The sequence below is a fragment of the Peromyscus eremicus genome, chromosome 13, assembly GCF_949786415.1.
Source record: "Peromyscus eremicus chromosome 13, PerEre_H2_v1, whole genome shotgun sequence".
Classification (NCBI taxonomy): domain Eukaryota; kingdom Metazoa; phylum Chordata; class Mammalia; order Rodentia; family Cricetidae; genus Peromyscus; species Peromyscus eremicus.
Genome location: NC_081429.1, coordinates 15994769 through 16010755, shown reverse-complemented (window position 1 = coordinate 16010755; position 15987 = coordinate 15994769). Strand labels below are relative to the sequence as shown.

General features: G+C 36.6%; 1 protein-coding gene across 1 annotated transcript in view; it reads left to right on the top strand.

The window, feature by feature from the left end:
* The window catches only part of LOC131923627 (large ribosomal subunit protein uL23-like), a 38987-nt gene extending 23249 nt beyond the window's left edge, over positions 1 to 15738 (top strand). The window contains exon 3 of the mRNA XM_059278750.1: positions 15289 to 15738. Within this exon, the coding sequence (XP_059134733.1) occupies positions 15289 to 15738 (450 nt within the window). The remainder of the gene's footprint in view (positions 1 to 15288) is intronic.
* Positions 15739 to 15987: the final 249 nt, after the last annotated feature.

The following is a 15987-nucleotide window of genomic DNA, read 5'->3' as shown; positions in this document are numbered from 1 at the left end:
AATAGCCTTTAGCTTACCAGCCTTTACCATCCTTCCCCTGAAAAAGAGACCTACTTCCTGTGTGTCTGTCTTTTTATTAACTTCTGTTCTGCCTTCTCATTGGTTGTAAACCCAACTACATGACCTCCTCATCACTGCCTGTCTATGCAAACCTCCAGGTCCCTATGATTGGTGTTGAGATTAAAGGCATGTGTCTCCATGCTGGCTGTGTCCTTGAACACACAGAGATTCTGCCTGTCATTTGATCGGGATTAAGGGCATGTGCTAACACTGCCAGACTTTTGCTAAATAGGCTTGCTCTGACCCCTAGGCAACTTTATTTATTAGCATACAAATAAAATCACATTTCAGCACAAATAAAATACCACCATAATATCCCATTAGTACACTTATATGTGACACAAAGTTTTATTTTCTATTTTTGTATGTAAGGAAAAATATACTAATGGCTTCTGGAGAATAATAGCAGACAGAACAGTCATTTCTGCTGCTGTGATAAAATACCATGACCAGGGCAACTTATATAACTGAGTTTGTTTGGAATTACTGTTTAAGTGTGAGAGTCCACACTGGCAGGGGGAAACATGGCTCCCCAACAAATCATACCTTCTTCCACACATAAGAAGCACAGAGAGTAAATAGGACGTGAAGAGAGGCTTTGAACTCTCTAAGCCCATCCTCAGTAACATAATTCCTCTAGCAAGGCTGCCCCACCCCCTCAAATAGCACCAACAGCTAGGACAAAGTGGTAAAATACTTGAGAAAACATGGGACACTTCTCAGTTAAACCATCACTAGAGGGTTACATACTCTGTTATTACATTTATTTGAAATGTCAAGTTTAGCTTTATAGAATATTATTTGGTTTGGTTTTAGCTGCAGGGTTAGCTATGTAACACACTTTGTATTCCAGGTTCTCCTACAGTTGCTGTATTACCAGTGGCTGCATTACAAATAGAACCCACGATTCCTGGCTGTGATCCAAGTTCTGAGGGCTTGAAATTCAATGGCAACTCTATTTGTAGAAAATTGGGCAAAATTATGATTATGGAATTTTATAAAAATATTAATATTTATTAGCATAAAATGGGGTGCTTAGGAATATATTATGAAAAGAAGAAGTTGTAAAGTTTAATTTAAATGAGCTTCATAGTAAACCAACTCTATTTGCTGATTACTCTGTCCCTTGGACAAAATCCATGTTTGTGGAATACATTTTGCCGTATTATTCATAACTCGGGAATTCTTTACTGAACTACAGTACTCTTGTAAAATCTTAAATGAGATTTGTGACCCAAGAATTATTGTTTCCATAATCCCCAGTGATGTATCAGAGAGTTCAAATCATCAGTTGTTCTCAACCTGTAGGTCATGACCCCCTTGGGGATCAAACGACCCTTTCACAGGGGTCAAGTATCAGATATCCTGCATATCAGATATTTACAATATAATTCATAACAGTAGAAAATTACAATTATCAAGTAGAAATGAAATAATTTATGGTTTGGGAGTCACCACAACATGAGTAACTGTGTTAAAGGGGTGCAACATTAGGAAGGTTGGCAACTATTGGTCTAAATTACTATGAACAAATTTCCTACTTTTACAAAATACTTAAAGTTGTAATTAATTGAAATAAGCAAAAACAAGTTGTTCTAATGTATGAGTTTTCTAGCTTTCATCAAGTACATATAATAAATCTAATAATTTTCTAATACATATTTTCAAACAAATTTTAGAATAAGTAAGAATGTATAAATTATCTTTTCTTATTACATGTAAAGTCTTATCTCACAGTTTTAAGCTGAGCAAAATTAAACATGTTTGTGTGCATTTAGAATAAAACAATATTTTACACATCCATGCTTCAGTTCAAAAGAAATAATAACTTTCTCTGAGATTACTAAAAACGTATTACAAAACAGATGTAAATTACTAATTACCTTGAAATTGTGATTATGAGTAAACAAATCATTGTACAGTCACAAATATCATCCACATAATTTCAACAAGTTGTCCTACTAAGGAGGCACAGAAATTAAAAACTATGAATAGATAAGTCCTATCTATAACTAAAAGAGATATAGTTTTAAGTAATGACCTCCTCTGGAGATCAGAGTTGGCCATAAGTAACTCTGTAAACTCCTAACAGTGATTTTTATTAGGTTGAATTGGGATTATAGGGGCACATAGATATATTAAAATCATATCAGAAAAAAAACAGGCCCAAGAACTTATGGAATGCAGCAGAGCAAAGAAAGAGTGTAAAGCCTTCACTTGGACCCCATACAGAAGTAGGTACCTAACACTTTTCATGTTGATGACTCCATTGACATTCTCTCTAACCCTGAGGCTTGTATGACAAGGACAGTTTGGTATGAACTCTTGAGTACCTAAGAGACTCCAGCTTGACTCTGTGTTTCATCTTGAAACAGCGTATGAGAATTGCTATCAGTCCATCCTCCTGTTCACCTGTCTAGAATTGCAACCTTTCGGGTTTCCATGCCTCCATCTGGACATGATTATGTCCATCTGCCTCTACAGTTGTACTCAGCTCCGTAGTGTTGTCCTCAAACATGTGACCTCCTCTTGAGATCAGAGTTGGTCATAAGTAACTCTGTAAACTCCTAACAGTGATTTTTATTAGGTTGAATTGGGATTGTAGGGACACATATTAAAATCATATCAGATTGGGCTAACTCAAAACAAAGCAGCTTCCTTGTTAATTGGTTACCTTACCTCTGACAGGGACTCTACTTCTTGAACTATTCTGTAGCCTCAGAGCTCTTTGGAGCCATTTGGAGCCCCCTTCCCCACAATACACACACACACACACACACACACACACACACACACACACACACACACACACACATTATATGATAAGTAATATGTGACCTAACAGTTAACATTTGTAATTAAAGACTGGAATAAAAGAATGCATGTTGGTCTTGGCCAGAAATACAATGAACAGTGAGAATGCATGGAAAAATTAATCTAGCAAATTGCATCTGGAGTATATAGCAAATTGCTGCCATCGAAGTTACCAAATCTTGTAAATGTATGTTTGTTCCCTTAATTCCCATATTATGGAAAGAAACAAATGTGTGTGTCAAGTGCTCTTCTATGTCCTTAATTGACAACTTATTCCCCATAATAAATCATAAACTATTTCAAGCCATCTTAAAAGAGAATATCACCAAAATATTATTGTAGCACATATATTTCAGTCATAAAATTATTTATTTTTGAGACTATATTTGTTCCATATACTACTGTGAAATAGTGACTTGTCCCTAAACCTCTGAATTGTTTACCATGCTGCTAATGTCAGACTTGGTGTCCTACATTGGAAGCTCTTCTCATCCGGGCTATTTTCAGGTAATTAGATTTGTTTTGTAGACTGGAGACTTTTATACATGATGATATTAGTAACACCATAGAACTATGATATTGTTACTTGATTAATAAATGTATAAAACATATTTAACTAGATTTTGCATTTTCCTACAAATACAGAAAGATGAGCCCAATATTAATTTTATAAAGAAAATGCTTGCTATTTTTATAACAACTTGACACAAGCTAATGTCATTTGGGAAGAAGGAACCCCAAATGAGAAAATGTCCAAATGACCTGCCTGTGGGCAAGCTATTGGTGTATTTTCTTATTTGATTATTGATGTGAGAGGATCCAGTTCTCTGGGGCAGTGCTGTTCCTGGACTGTTGATCCTGTGTGTATAAGAAAGCTGGCTGAACAAGCCAGGAGGATTAAGCCAGTACAGCACTTCTCCATAATTTTTGCTTTTGCTCCTGCTTCCAGGTTCCTGCCTTGATTCCTTACTACTCTGGGTTCCCTCAGTAAAAGACTATGGTGTGGATCTATAAGCCCATATAAACCCTATCCCCCCTAAACTGCTTTTGGTCATGGTGTTTTATCACAGCAATAGCAACCCTAACTGTTTGTCAAGTGCCACATGTATATCCTTACCTCCTGCTTAGACAATTTTAAAATTCTTATCATTTGTGGATTTAATTACATTGAAATCTTTTCCTGACAGTGAAAAAGATACACATGTAATACCAACAACTCAAAGTAATTCTGAAGCCTCCCTCAGCATACCTATCACAGAAAGGTGATTAAGTTAATGTCACTGTTCCAGTCAAGTTAGTAGCATTATTCCCAAAGAATTCAGAGATGGTGGTGGATGCATTCTGCCTTGTTTTGATGATTTATATTGAACAACTTAATTTAGTGGAAAGATAAGTCTTGATTTGATTTGGATAAACCATACATTTAGGAGCGTCATGATTAAACATAAAGATTTCTTTTAGGGATTTTTTTTTTATAAACTATCTGGTCATCTTCAAAGTTACTTACAAACAATTTGTTTCACAGAACTCAAACAGAAACATTTATTTTCCATCCACATATTATTAACCTTACATAGTCTCTGTTTCCCGCAGCTCTCTCAGCATTCTTAGAGTAAATGTAGATCAAAGATAAAAGTGACTGAAGGTTATTCAATCACAAATATGCATAGAACTGCAGCAGAGAGGGGTCAGGACCTCCAGGTTGGTCTGTGCATCAGGGCTCATGAATGAGGACAGCGCTGAATACTTTTGACAGTTTTACCCCAGTGTGTTCTTTCCTATCCCAGACCTCAGACACCCTTTCTTGGCTAGAGTGACTGCTTCCAGAAAGTAATTTTGGATTGAATTAGAGCTTTCTGAAAGAGACAAAACATACTTTACAGTAGGCAAATTGAATTTCTCTGGTTCAGTGCCTTGCTGTGCCACAGCACCTTTCAAGGAGATTTTCACATTATTGAGAGCTGGTAGATTTCCTTGTAAAGTAACCACAGGCAGCACATCCACCCTATGCAGCTGATTCTCTGTCTGCCATTCCTCCACGAAGTATTTGTATCTCTCTTTAACATACACACAAAGCTATTTAAATGAAGAATACAAAGAGATGACATCAATTATTGTCACCTTTGCCTGTGGATTCATGAAGAGGTAGGTATCCGTGCAAAGGCTCACCTTTCATACATGGTATTGTAGAAATTCAAGGTGTGTCTGATGGAGTGAAATGAAAGAACATTTACTTGTCTTCCACACAATTTTGAGTGGAGAACTACTAAAACTTCTTTTGACGGATCAGAAATCCTAGGTGATTATCATGCACCTTGACTTCATTTTCCGTGGTGGAGCATTTTTAAATTTGCAAGACCTTTAGTGATACACAAGTATATCACTATATCACATTCTAAATATTTTTCTTCAACTAAGCCAGAAAATAGTGCTTTGTGTTCATCGCAGACAACTATAGAGAATAATTCTGTGGCGGTATGGGAGGAGCTGTTAGAAGCTGTAAGAATCAACAACACATACTCCAACTCTTTTTTTTTTTTTTTTGGTTTTTCGAGACAGGGTTTCTCTGTGTAGCTTTGCGCCTTTCCTGGGACTCACTTGGTAGTCCAGGCTGGCCTCGAACTCACAGAGATCCGCCTGGCTCTGCCTCCCGAGTGCTGAGATTAAAGGCGTGCGCCACCACCGCCCGGCGCATACTCCAACTCTTATAGTTTACTCAGTAATACTTTTATACTTAAAATGCTTCATGATAAGTGGGAAAAATAATTTGATTTAATTAATTAACAAAACCATTGCATTAAACATCTGTTCTTGTTGCAATATTATGTTATTTTTTTCTTCTATGTTACTTTTCCTTTCTTTAATACTTCATCTTTCTGGGAGATTCCACACTCATGTTAGACCAGAAGAAGCATGCTGATGGGTTCCTACTTCTTCTATATTTGGCAAAAAGTTCCCTGAAGTAGTTGAAATCATTTTTTAAAAACAAGATGGACATTTTATCATATATCTCAAGCAAAAATTCATTCTAGGAGAGAAATAGTCAGGGTCATTAGGTACTAAAGAACATTCCTTTTGACATACGGCAGACGATGGCATTTAACAGAAAATATGGACTTCTCTGTGTGAGTCTTCGCTCCCGAGCTTCCTCAGGCTTGGCGCCTCAGGAACAGATGTGATCTCAAGCTCAGCTTGAAGAGAGCAGAGCCATAAATGTAAGTTCCGACTTCCATGAGTGGAGAAACTTCTGCCAGAAGCAGCTTTCTCACCATGAAGACCCCGAACCACTGCCAAATTAGAATCTGCCTAGTGAGAAGTCAGTGGGCATGAAATCTCGAGTGATTTTGTTCTTGTTCACTGAGCAACCGAGAAGCATATGTGACATGCCCATGAAAGGGGCCATGTGGCTGTGCCGTAGGCCCATGGGGGTGTCCTGTTGGCCTCCTTGTTCAGATCAGTCTCCCGGGCTTTGGCTTATTATTTGAAGTCAAATCTAGGGTATTTGGAATACGTGGGATCAAAAACCGTTATGTTGTATTTCTCCATTATGTGCTGTTTCAATAGCTTAGCTTGATTATGTTTTTTTACAGATCAGGACAACAATCAAACCCTTTGGTTTCCATTCCTTTTTTATTTCTTATGCATAAACAGAGTTTTAACACAAAATTTTAAATGTAATATATCAAATGTATCTAGCAATGTAAATTATGTTTCTATAAATAAAAACTGCAAATACAATGAGTGTAGACATGATTTTCTCCACATTCAGTGGAAGAGACAATAAAAGCTTCCACAGGTTGCCTCAAGTTCTAATGCATATTGTTTTCCAGGCATGCTCACCAAAGTGGCACAGAGAGTTCAACAGTGAAAGATTACATGACTGATTATTCATGTTGCAATGGGTGAGCTTGCATTTCAGGTAATACTGCTAAAAAGAAATGCCTGAGTTTTTGTTTTGTTTTGTTCCGCAGCCTGGAGATCTTAGGTCCGGGCCAAGTGAACAGTATAAGTTTTACTGCTTTGAATATTCATCAGTTATTTGGAACACTCCTGCTGAGAATTATCATCATGACAACAACAGCACTATAATAGGGCAGTGCAAAGACACCCCTGAGAATCAATTACAGCAAAGGTCTATGAGAAGCCAGTTTGCTCTCCTTTCTTTTCCCTGGTTACAGGGACAGCTGATGAGATAATGAGACCCAAAACATTTGCTAGGTTTTTAAGAGAAAATAAAATAAAGTTCAGTTGGATCATAAAATTTGCTAAAGAGATATTACAAAGTTGGAGACCTTGGTTTTGGTGTCTCTGAAATCTAGACATGGTCAGTTCAGTGTTCTACCTTATTAAAGTGAAATACATTGTGTTGTGGTTATAGCAAACCCAACATAGTAGTTCTGTGTTCAGTGGGTTTGCATTCACAGGAGGAATCAATAAGTAAAATCATGGGTAATATCCTAGGGAAACTTTATTGGGAGTGGTCTGAGTAGAGCTGGCAGATATTATAAATAATTTTAAAGTGATTTGCAGAACTTGAAGGCACTAATATAAGAAAAAGAAACTACATCTATAGGTGGAGATCTTGTTTTCATATTCTTTAGTGATTAAATACTCAGCAGATTTTTAGGAAAATCAAACACCAAAGAAAACAATGATATTTATACTTGAGATGTTTTTTTTTTTCTACCCAGGAACAATGTATTTAATAACTATAAAACAAGAGGATATGAAGGCATTCTCACTTTTAAAGTATTCATGCAGTAGCCTCCATTACTGTTTTTTGAAGGTGCTTGATCAACCTGTCAGAAACTGCCATATCTCTTATTCACTAAGCAAGATTGAATAATTTGTGCTTATAATCCAAGTGTTTGATTTCTCTTGACTTGGTTATTTTTTCCTTGTTCAAGGATACACATGAGCCTTTCTTTTCTTTTCAGTTGCTGAGAGGACACTCAGCTTTCAAATTTAATTCCCCCTTTTCTTTTAAACTACCCTCTAGTCTCTGCTACTTACAGTTAGTGGCATAAGGCAGAGGTATATTATAATATCAATTTATAAAGCTGTCAAGATACTGACGAAACATACCAGATGTTGTAGATGTGACCACCTCTTCCCAGTTCCACTGTTCTTTTAGCTCTGGGAGGAAAAGAAATACCACACTCCATGGCTCATTTTATGAATCAGACCTGTTTTACATTTACTAGATATTCAATGTTTTAATTAACAAGTTAATAATGCATTGGAAACTTTATCACATGAATTTATTCACTTTGTACTTTAAAAACATTTCTTTGGAAAATTCATTGAATTTCAAGAAACATTTATTTGTAGAGAAACAACTGTGGAATATGATTAAAATATCAAACTATTTTTAAAAAATCTACCTGGTCAGCTTCATACAAGTGTACAGCCATAATATATCAAATAATGCAATTCCCTTTAGCAAAGGGAATTGACACAACATTATTATCATATTAATTGCATCATAAAAATTCTTTGCCATGCTTTTGAGAAATTAAGGAAAAATTACAAAGATTAAAAATAATCACTAATTCCAAAATCCAAATAAAAGTCAAATCAGACTAAGTAATACATTCTCAACAGAGTGATGTGTCAGTCTTTGGAAAATGACCTACAGGTTCATTATACAAAGTGGTGAACAAAATGAATCCACTTTTAGACTTAGAGTTAAGGTTGGATGTGACAGAACAAAAGACATCAGAACTAATTAGATCTTCTGTAGCTTGCTCGATTTGTACAATCCTTAGTGACATCGTTGTTGTAGAAATTGTGCATCACTTATACATTATTGAATTAGACAGTTGGTTTGTGCATGGACGTATTTCAGGTGGGCCTGGATACTAAGTCTTCAAGAGTTGGAACAAGAGAAAGACTAACCTGAGAGATTGGCCCTCATTTTACTCTTCTGTCAACACTGAGGGTTCTGTTTGCCTCTTTAGGACTCATTTGAGCAACATAGAAATAGTCAAAAACGCCAGAATACTCTGATGACTATGAACCATTTCCCCTACAACAGGCCTAGCCTTCAAACAGCAGAAAATTTCTCAAATAATCTGAATGGAGATTTCAGCTACAATGGGACATCTGTGTGACAACTTAAGAGATAAGAGTCCATCCCTTCCATAAAGGACAATTTAGTTGAATATTCTGCGTCTTCATTTTCCTGAAATATATATAATTTTGTTTTTATATGAACTCATACAATAAAGATATGATATATGTATATTACATGTGTGTAAACCAACATTTTAAATTGTACATTAATTTTTACATGCTGCAATTCTTTATGTTTAATGTGGTCTTATATTTATTGTACTGGCATATCTTCCTAAATTTGAATAAGGAATGAATCAGATCTGGGGTGGGTGTAGGCATAGGCATGCATTGTTTTTGTTCTTTGCCCCATGACTTCAATATAAATACAATGCATGTGATTTTTTTAAAATGTAGTTTGGACTAAAACAAGTTCTCAATGTAATTTTAGATTTGTGTTTTCTTCTTTCTAAATCTTGTGGGTTTGTATTTTCCTCTCCTACTTGACTATGCCACAAAACTTTAAAGAATATTTTCAACACATCAGCTATGTATTTTCTGTGATACAGTCTATAGTTAACTGGTAGAGTTTTCTGGCACAGTCCTTGAAATATGTCAGAAGTAATTGTTGTTCATCTTTTACAGAGATGACCTCAGGAATGTTCTTGGACCAGATGACTTAACCCAAGAATCTGAAGCTGATGGATTAGAACATTGTTTACTCATGAGTAGACTGTTCCTTTAAGTTCTATTTTGTGATGTCTACTCTGTGGTTGATACACTGTGCTTGACCCCTACAAATTTTCCTTTATCATATAACCAGATAACCTGAAGTTCAGGACTTCCCCAAACTTTGTTTTAAAGGGGAGCTTCAGTGGAGGACATCAGTTCCCAGAAATAATGTTTAAAAACTGCAATCTTTGGGATTATATGAGTGTAGTGAATATAAATCCATTGTCTGTTATCATTTATAAATTCAGATTCTCATTGTCTTCTAATAAAACAATTATTAAATTTGCATTAATTTTGTCTTTGATTTCATCTCATTAGCATTCTTTTCTAGATTTAATTTAATGGATTCCTTTATCTTTCTGATATTGCTTCTTCACAGAAGTATATTATTATAAATTTTACTCAATGTAATTACAAATTTCCCTAGCTGTATAATTCTTTAATATTTGGTTCCTATTATTGTCATTTGCTAAATAGTATTCCACTACCAGTTGCTTTCTTCCTTGACCCAGGTAGCTAAGTGAGATGTCATCAAATATTTCCCTCTGTTTAATTAATAGTTTACTTTTTCGTTATTGTTACAAATGTCTGAGTCCAGATGCTTTTCATTGGGAAGAGGTTTATTTAATCAGTGTGATGGTTCATCTTGAATTTCAGCTTTGTTATACCTGGACTCAGCAATGTCACAAGCTTCTGGGCATGTTTCTCAGGACATTTGCATGAAGAATTACACGAAGAAAAAAACTCTTCCCCCATGTTGAGTAACACCTTTCAATACATCATGGAAATAAAGAGGCCCATGGATACAATAGGTCCAATGTCACTAAAAAGCCTCCTTGTGGGCTGCTTGTGAGTGCATCTATCCTGTTGTGGCTGCCATAGCTGCTACCATCCTTTACCAATATCCAAACTCCAATATGAATGAAAGACCACTGACTTTCAGGTAATACTCCAGTTCTTCTGCTAGAGGGTAGTAATGGTCATCCAATTACTGATCAAATCAATTCTGTTCCCTTGGAGAACCGTAACTAACATGTGAGGACTTGGCATCAGCGTAAGCTTAAATCTGCTTGTCATAGAAAGTGAGAGGAGAGGACATGGCTGGGACTAATCACATCACTAGACAACAATTTGGAGAAATCAGAAGGGATAAATTGACTCATTTTAAAATAAAAAATCACCTCGGGACAAATACTTATGGATTTTTATGATCATGTTAATGCTTCTGAGAGCATACTGCTATGATCTAATAGACTGACATTTTATTCCTTCTCAATGTCATATTACTAGAAACCAGTCTTCTACTATAAGATCACAAGGAAAGAAACCACACAAAACCTGCTATATGTAATAACTGTCCAGTATAATCACATTGTGAACAAATAATATATTTACACACACACACACACACACACACACACACACACATATATATATATATATTTGTTTCATACTTGAAGTATGTCAAATTCATGATCAGTTTTCCTAGCATTCCACAGATATTTTAAGATAAGAGAATTTTCTTTTTACACTTTATGGAACAGATCTTGTAGAAATCTACTGTCTTAGGGTTTCAACAAAACACCATGACCAAGAGCAACTTTGGAGGAAAAGTTTTATTTGGCTTACACTTCCATATCACTCTTCATCATCAAAAAAAGTCAGGACAGGGCAGGAACCTGGAGGCAGGAGCTGATGCAGAGGTCATCGAGGGGAGCTGCTTACTAGCTTTCTCATCATGGCTTGCTCAGCCTACTTTCTTAAAGAACCCTGGACCACCAGCCCAGGCAAGGCACCATCCACAATGGGCTGGGCCCTCCCACATTGATCACTAATTAAGAATATTCCTGCTGTCTTTTATGGAGACCTTTTCTTAATTGAAGCTCCCTCCACTCTGATTATTGTAGTTTGTGTCAAGTTGACATATAAGTAGTCAGTACATCTACAGATGGGTATTAACTCTGATGTGTTGCTAGGTAGCTTTAACTCATATCCTTCAAACATCCAGAAGTGAGCTTTGCTATGGTCATGCATAATAGAGAGAAGACCCAAGGCTGAATCCAGTTGTTTTCTCTCAGCACTTTACAGTCCTTTCTTTATGACTCAGAATTTAACAATACACAGAACAGTTACAGTGGATGGAAGTGGGAAAAAATTTCTTAGTGAAGTTAGGTTGCAATGCTATATGAAATAAAAAAAAACAAAACTAAACTAAAATTAAGCAAATTTTATGTATATAAAGTAGCTGTATGCCATGTAAGTCCCAGGAAGAGAAACTACAGGTCTATTGAAAGCTTAAGGTTATAAGAGAAAAAAAGAAGTGAGGTAATGGCCTGGCTTTTCATATGGACCTTACTTCCTTGTGTTTGGAGTAACTGTGATAGAAAAAAGGCTAGAAATCCAGAAAGGACACTGAGGCATTAAGAACTGAGCAGAGAAATCAAGGATAGCCAGGCTATCTTTCATGGAAACCTAAACATATATTCCATTTATAGAGTCAAAAATACTTATCAGACAGCACCAATGTGCATACCCTTTGCTAATTCTGTGCAACAGAATCTGACAGCACAGAGAATGATATTGTCATGAGCATGCCATCCAAGAAACATAGAGAAACACATCTGTGTCTTTCATGATGTCATAATTTATTGACCAGAATAGCATACACTGTTTTGATTAGCAGATGATCCTGCTTTCTGTAATATCTGGGTGATGGCTGATGTAAAGGTAGTTTCTTTTATTCTAATCCTGTTTACTAGTAACTCCCATACCACATAGTAAATGTATATGTGTTTCTGCTTATGCGTGGCTTACAGAATGAATACAAATTGAGGAGCTTAAAGAAGAGTATAAGATGTTACGGAAGTGTGTTGATGAACATTGTGAAGGCTACTCTTGGTTGTCAATTTGACTATGTCTGGGATGAACTACAATCCAGAAATGGAGAGCACACTTGTGATCTTGATCTTGAAGCAGGAAAATAACATGCTTTTTATCTGGATCTTGAGGCTGAAAGACACAGACTTTTGTTCCAGATCTTGAGACAGGATGACACATGCCTTTAATCCAGATCTTGAGGTGAGAAGGCATGCCTTTAATCTGAGCCACACCTTCTGATGGAAGCCAGTGGAAGGACAATGGAAGAAGACAGGGTTCATTCTTCAGCTGCTTGCCCTTGCCTTATCAGCACATTTATTCCTTCACTGGCATTGGAGTCTACTTCTTCAGGATTCCAGCATACACAGAAGACTAGCTGAGACACCCAGCCTTGTGGGACTGAGAAACTACTAGATTCTTAGACTGTCCATTCACAGCTAATCATTGTTGGACTGCAGCCTGGAAATCACTCCAATAAATTCACACACACACACACACACACACACACACACACACACACACACATACACACACAGAGACAGAGAGAGACAGAGAGAGAGACAGAGAGACAGAGAGAGAGATGTATATTCATTTCATAAATTCTGTGACTCTACAGAATACTTACTAATACAAGCATGCAAATAGATTCCTTATTGGTTAGGTCACAAACCAATCTTAGAGAAGAGATGTAGTCAACTGCAGAATGAAAGGGGAAGGGATGGTTTGTACAGGAACAATTATATAGGTCAGTTGTAGAAAGAAAGTGGATGGATAAACAGCTGTCCAGTAGGTTTCATCCATACTAGATATTGAGCCAAGCTAAATCCATGGACAGCTGGGAATTATCTGCCTTTGGGTTCTTGACAAACACATCAGCTATCAGATGTTATATTTGTGGGGCTTCCCTAAGTACCCACTACTTTACAGGTTTCAGAAGGAGGAGTTACATCGTTTAATAGGTTTGAGTGTTTAAGTCCTTGGACCAGGTTGTCTGATAGGATTATATATATATATATATATACTCACACATCCATGTGTTCCTGCAATCTCAATTCTAATAAAAGTAAGGGGTGGCGCTCTTTCTACTCCCATAAATAAGTCATTTATCTACTTCTGCAGCATTGGTGGTGCCAGATTGCTGTTTGTGGGATGACTGAAGCCTACAATCACCTCTACTCTCAAAGTCGTATCAAAAGCTGATTGTAAAATGGAGTCTATCATGACAAGGCACAGCCTGCAAAAATAAAAATATAAAAAAGAAAGAGCTTTCCCAAATACAGAGTAACTTAGAGTAGTGCATGGCCTGATCTCCATAGCAATTCACTGTACAAATAGAGTCTTTATATTTATCACATATTTATTTATTTAGCAAGTGGTCATCTAGTTGCTTGAAATTCTGTATCAGATAAATAGCCTTCAAGTGAAAACCATTGTAAATGAGAAATATCATTCTTCTGATGCCTATAATTCTCTGACTTTTGAAAAAGACTTCATTAATAATAACCATCTGTAATGGTAAATTCTGACTTGACATCAATATGTATAGTGCTACCATTCTGAATTAATAACTGAATTAAATCCCCGCCTTTCTGTATTTTGCTGTATGTGAATCAAGAAAGAGATAGTCTGAGGCTTAGAAATGAAATGATAGCATAGCTTTGTTTGAATTTGACTGTAATGGGGTATTAGCTCCTAGATTGCTGCTTTCCTCATATTACAGGAGCTCAGGCAATAGATGCATATACTACAGAAATCCCTAGAGCCATGCGTATTCTTCTGTTATGATAATGCTACCATTAGTTTTGATTGCTTTTGACTATAGTTTCTGGTTACAAAAATTGCCCCAAGCAAGAAGTTTAGTTTTGTTCACATTTCTCCTCTTAATTTGAGAGAGTGTTTTTTATTTCACTTTTATTTGAAATGAGTTCCTGTGCTGTTATTATGGCATTTTATGTGGCTTGTCATTGTAGTAATCAATTTTATATTTTCTTCACGCCAGTTCAACATTCTGCTCTTGACGAACACTTTGTCATATTTACTAGGGTCCTTGTCATACATAGGAAAACACTTCCTCCATTTGTCTCCTAAATTTTCTTTTTCCCTTGTTAGTAATTTTGCTATCTCTGTATCAATGTTCTGGCTGGTTGCAATTACAAGTTTTCCCAGCTGGGAGCTTGTAACATTTTCTCAGTCTCTGCACCACACTGATCTATTCCGATATGAGTTTCTGTTGTCTCACCTCCATGTTCTGCATTTTTGCCACGCTCTGCTGAAAAACAACTATCTAAATTTGAGAGGATAGACATTTCTTTATTGTGTATTTCACCAGATACAAACTTTTTGGCTAAAATCTTACAACTGCTGCCTAATGATTCTGACAAAATATTATCTGTAAAAATGTCAAAGGTAAAAATCATTTAAACTTGAATACTGAATGAAAAACTAATGGTTCCAAACTATATTAACTAGTATTAAAGTAGATTATTGCTTTTTTGCCAGATAATTCAGAGGAGGATATGAGTAATATATAAGCACATATATAAGTGGGCCTGCTTTGCCACCAGAACCAGTGTTCATAATTTTCATCAGTTGCTTCTATTTTCTTATGTCTTACAAAAAAAAATCTGTTGTCAGTGGAAGTGTTATAGAAATACTGTTTCTAAATGTTAAGTCAATTTCAAGTGGCAGCTACTTAAGTCACAATTTTGAGCTAGGATGCTTATAGTGAGAATTATAAAACTGCACTGAAAGCAACGAGAAAGTACCTGTGCCCACAGGGCCAAAGCCAAAACCAAGGCTTGGAAAACCAAGGAGGCAGACCTGAAAGGCATCCACAGCCACAAAAAGAAGATCTGCACATCATCTACCTTCCAGAATCCTAACACCATGAGGTGCCAGAGGCAGCTCAAATCCCCTCTAAGTGTGCCCATGAGAAATAAGGTTGACTACTATGCCATCATCAAGGTTTGTCTGAACACTGTGTCAGCCATGAAGAAGATAGAAGACAACAATATACTTATATTCACAGTGGATGTCAAGGCCAACAAGCACCATGTCAAACAAGCTGTGAAGAAACTCTATGAAACTTATGTGGCTAAAGTCAATACTCTACTAAGACTTGGCAAACAAAAGAATGAGTATGTTCAGCTAACTCCTGATTATGATAGCCTGGACATTGCCAACAAAATTGAGATCATTTAAATGTAGTCAAGCTGGCTAATTCTAGCTACACATTTCTTTTCATCATAGAAATATGAAACTTCGTGATCATGTTTAGGGGGCCCTCAGGCGGTGTGATCAGGACCTGTTTCTAACACATGAGCCGGCTTTTTGGAGCCTAGTGCCTATGGTGGGACACTAGACGCAGCCTTGGTGCAGGGAGGAGGGGCTTGGACCTGCCTCAACTGAATGTACCAGGCTCTGCTGACTCCTCATGGGAGACCTTGCCTT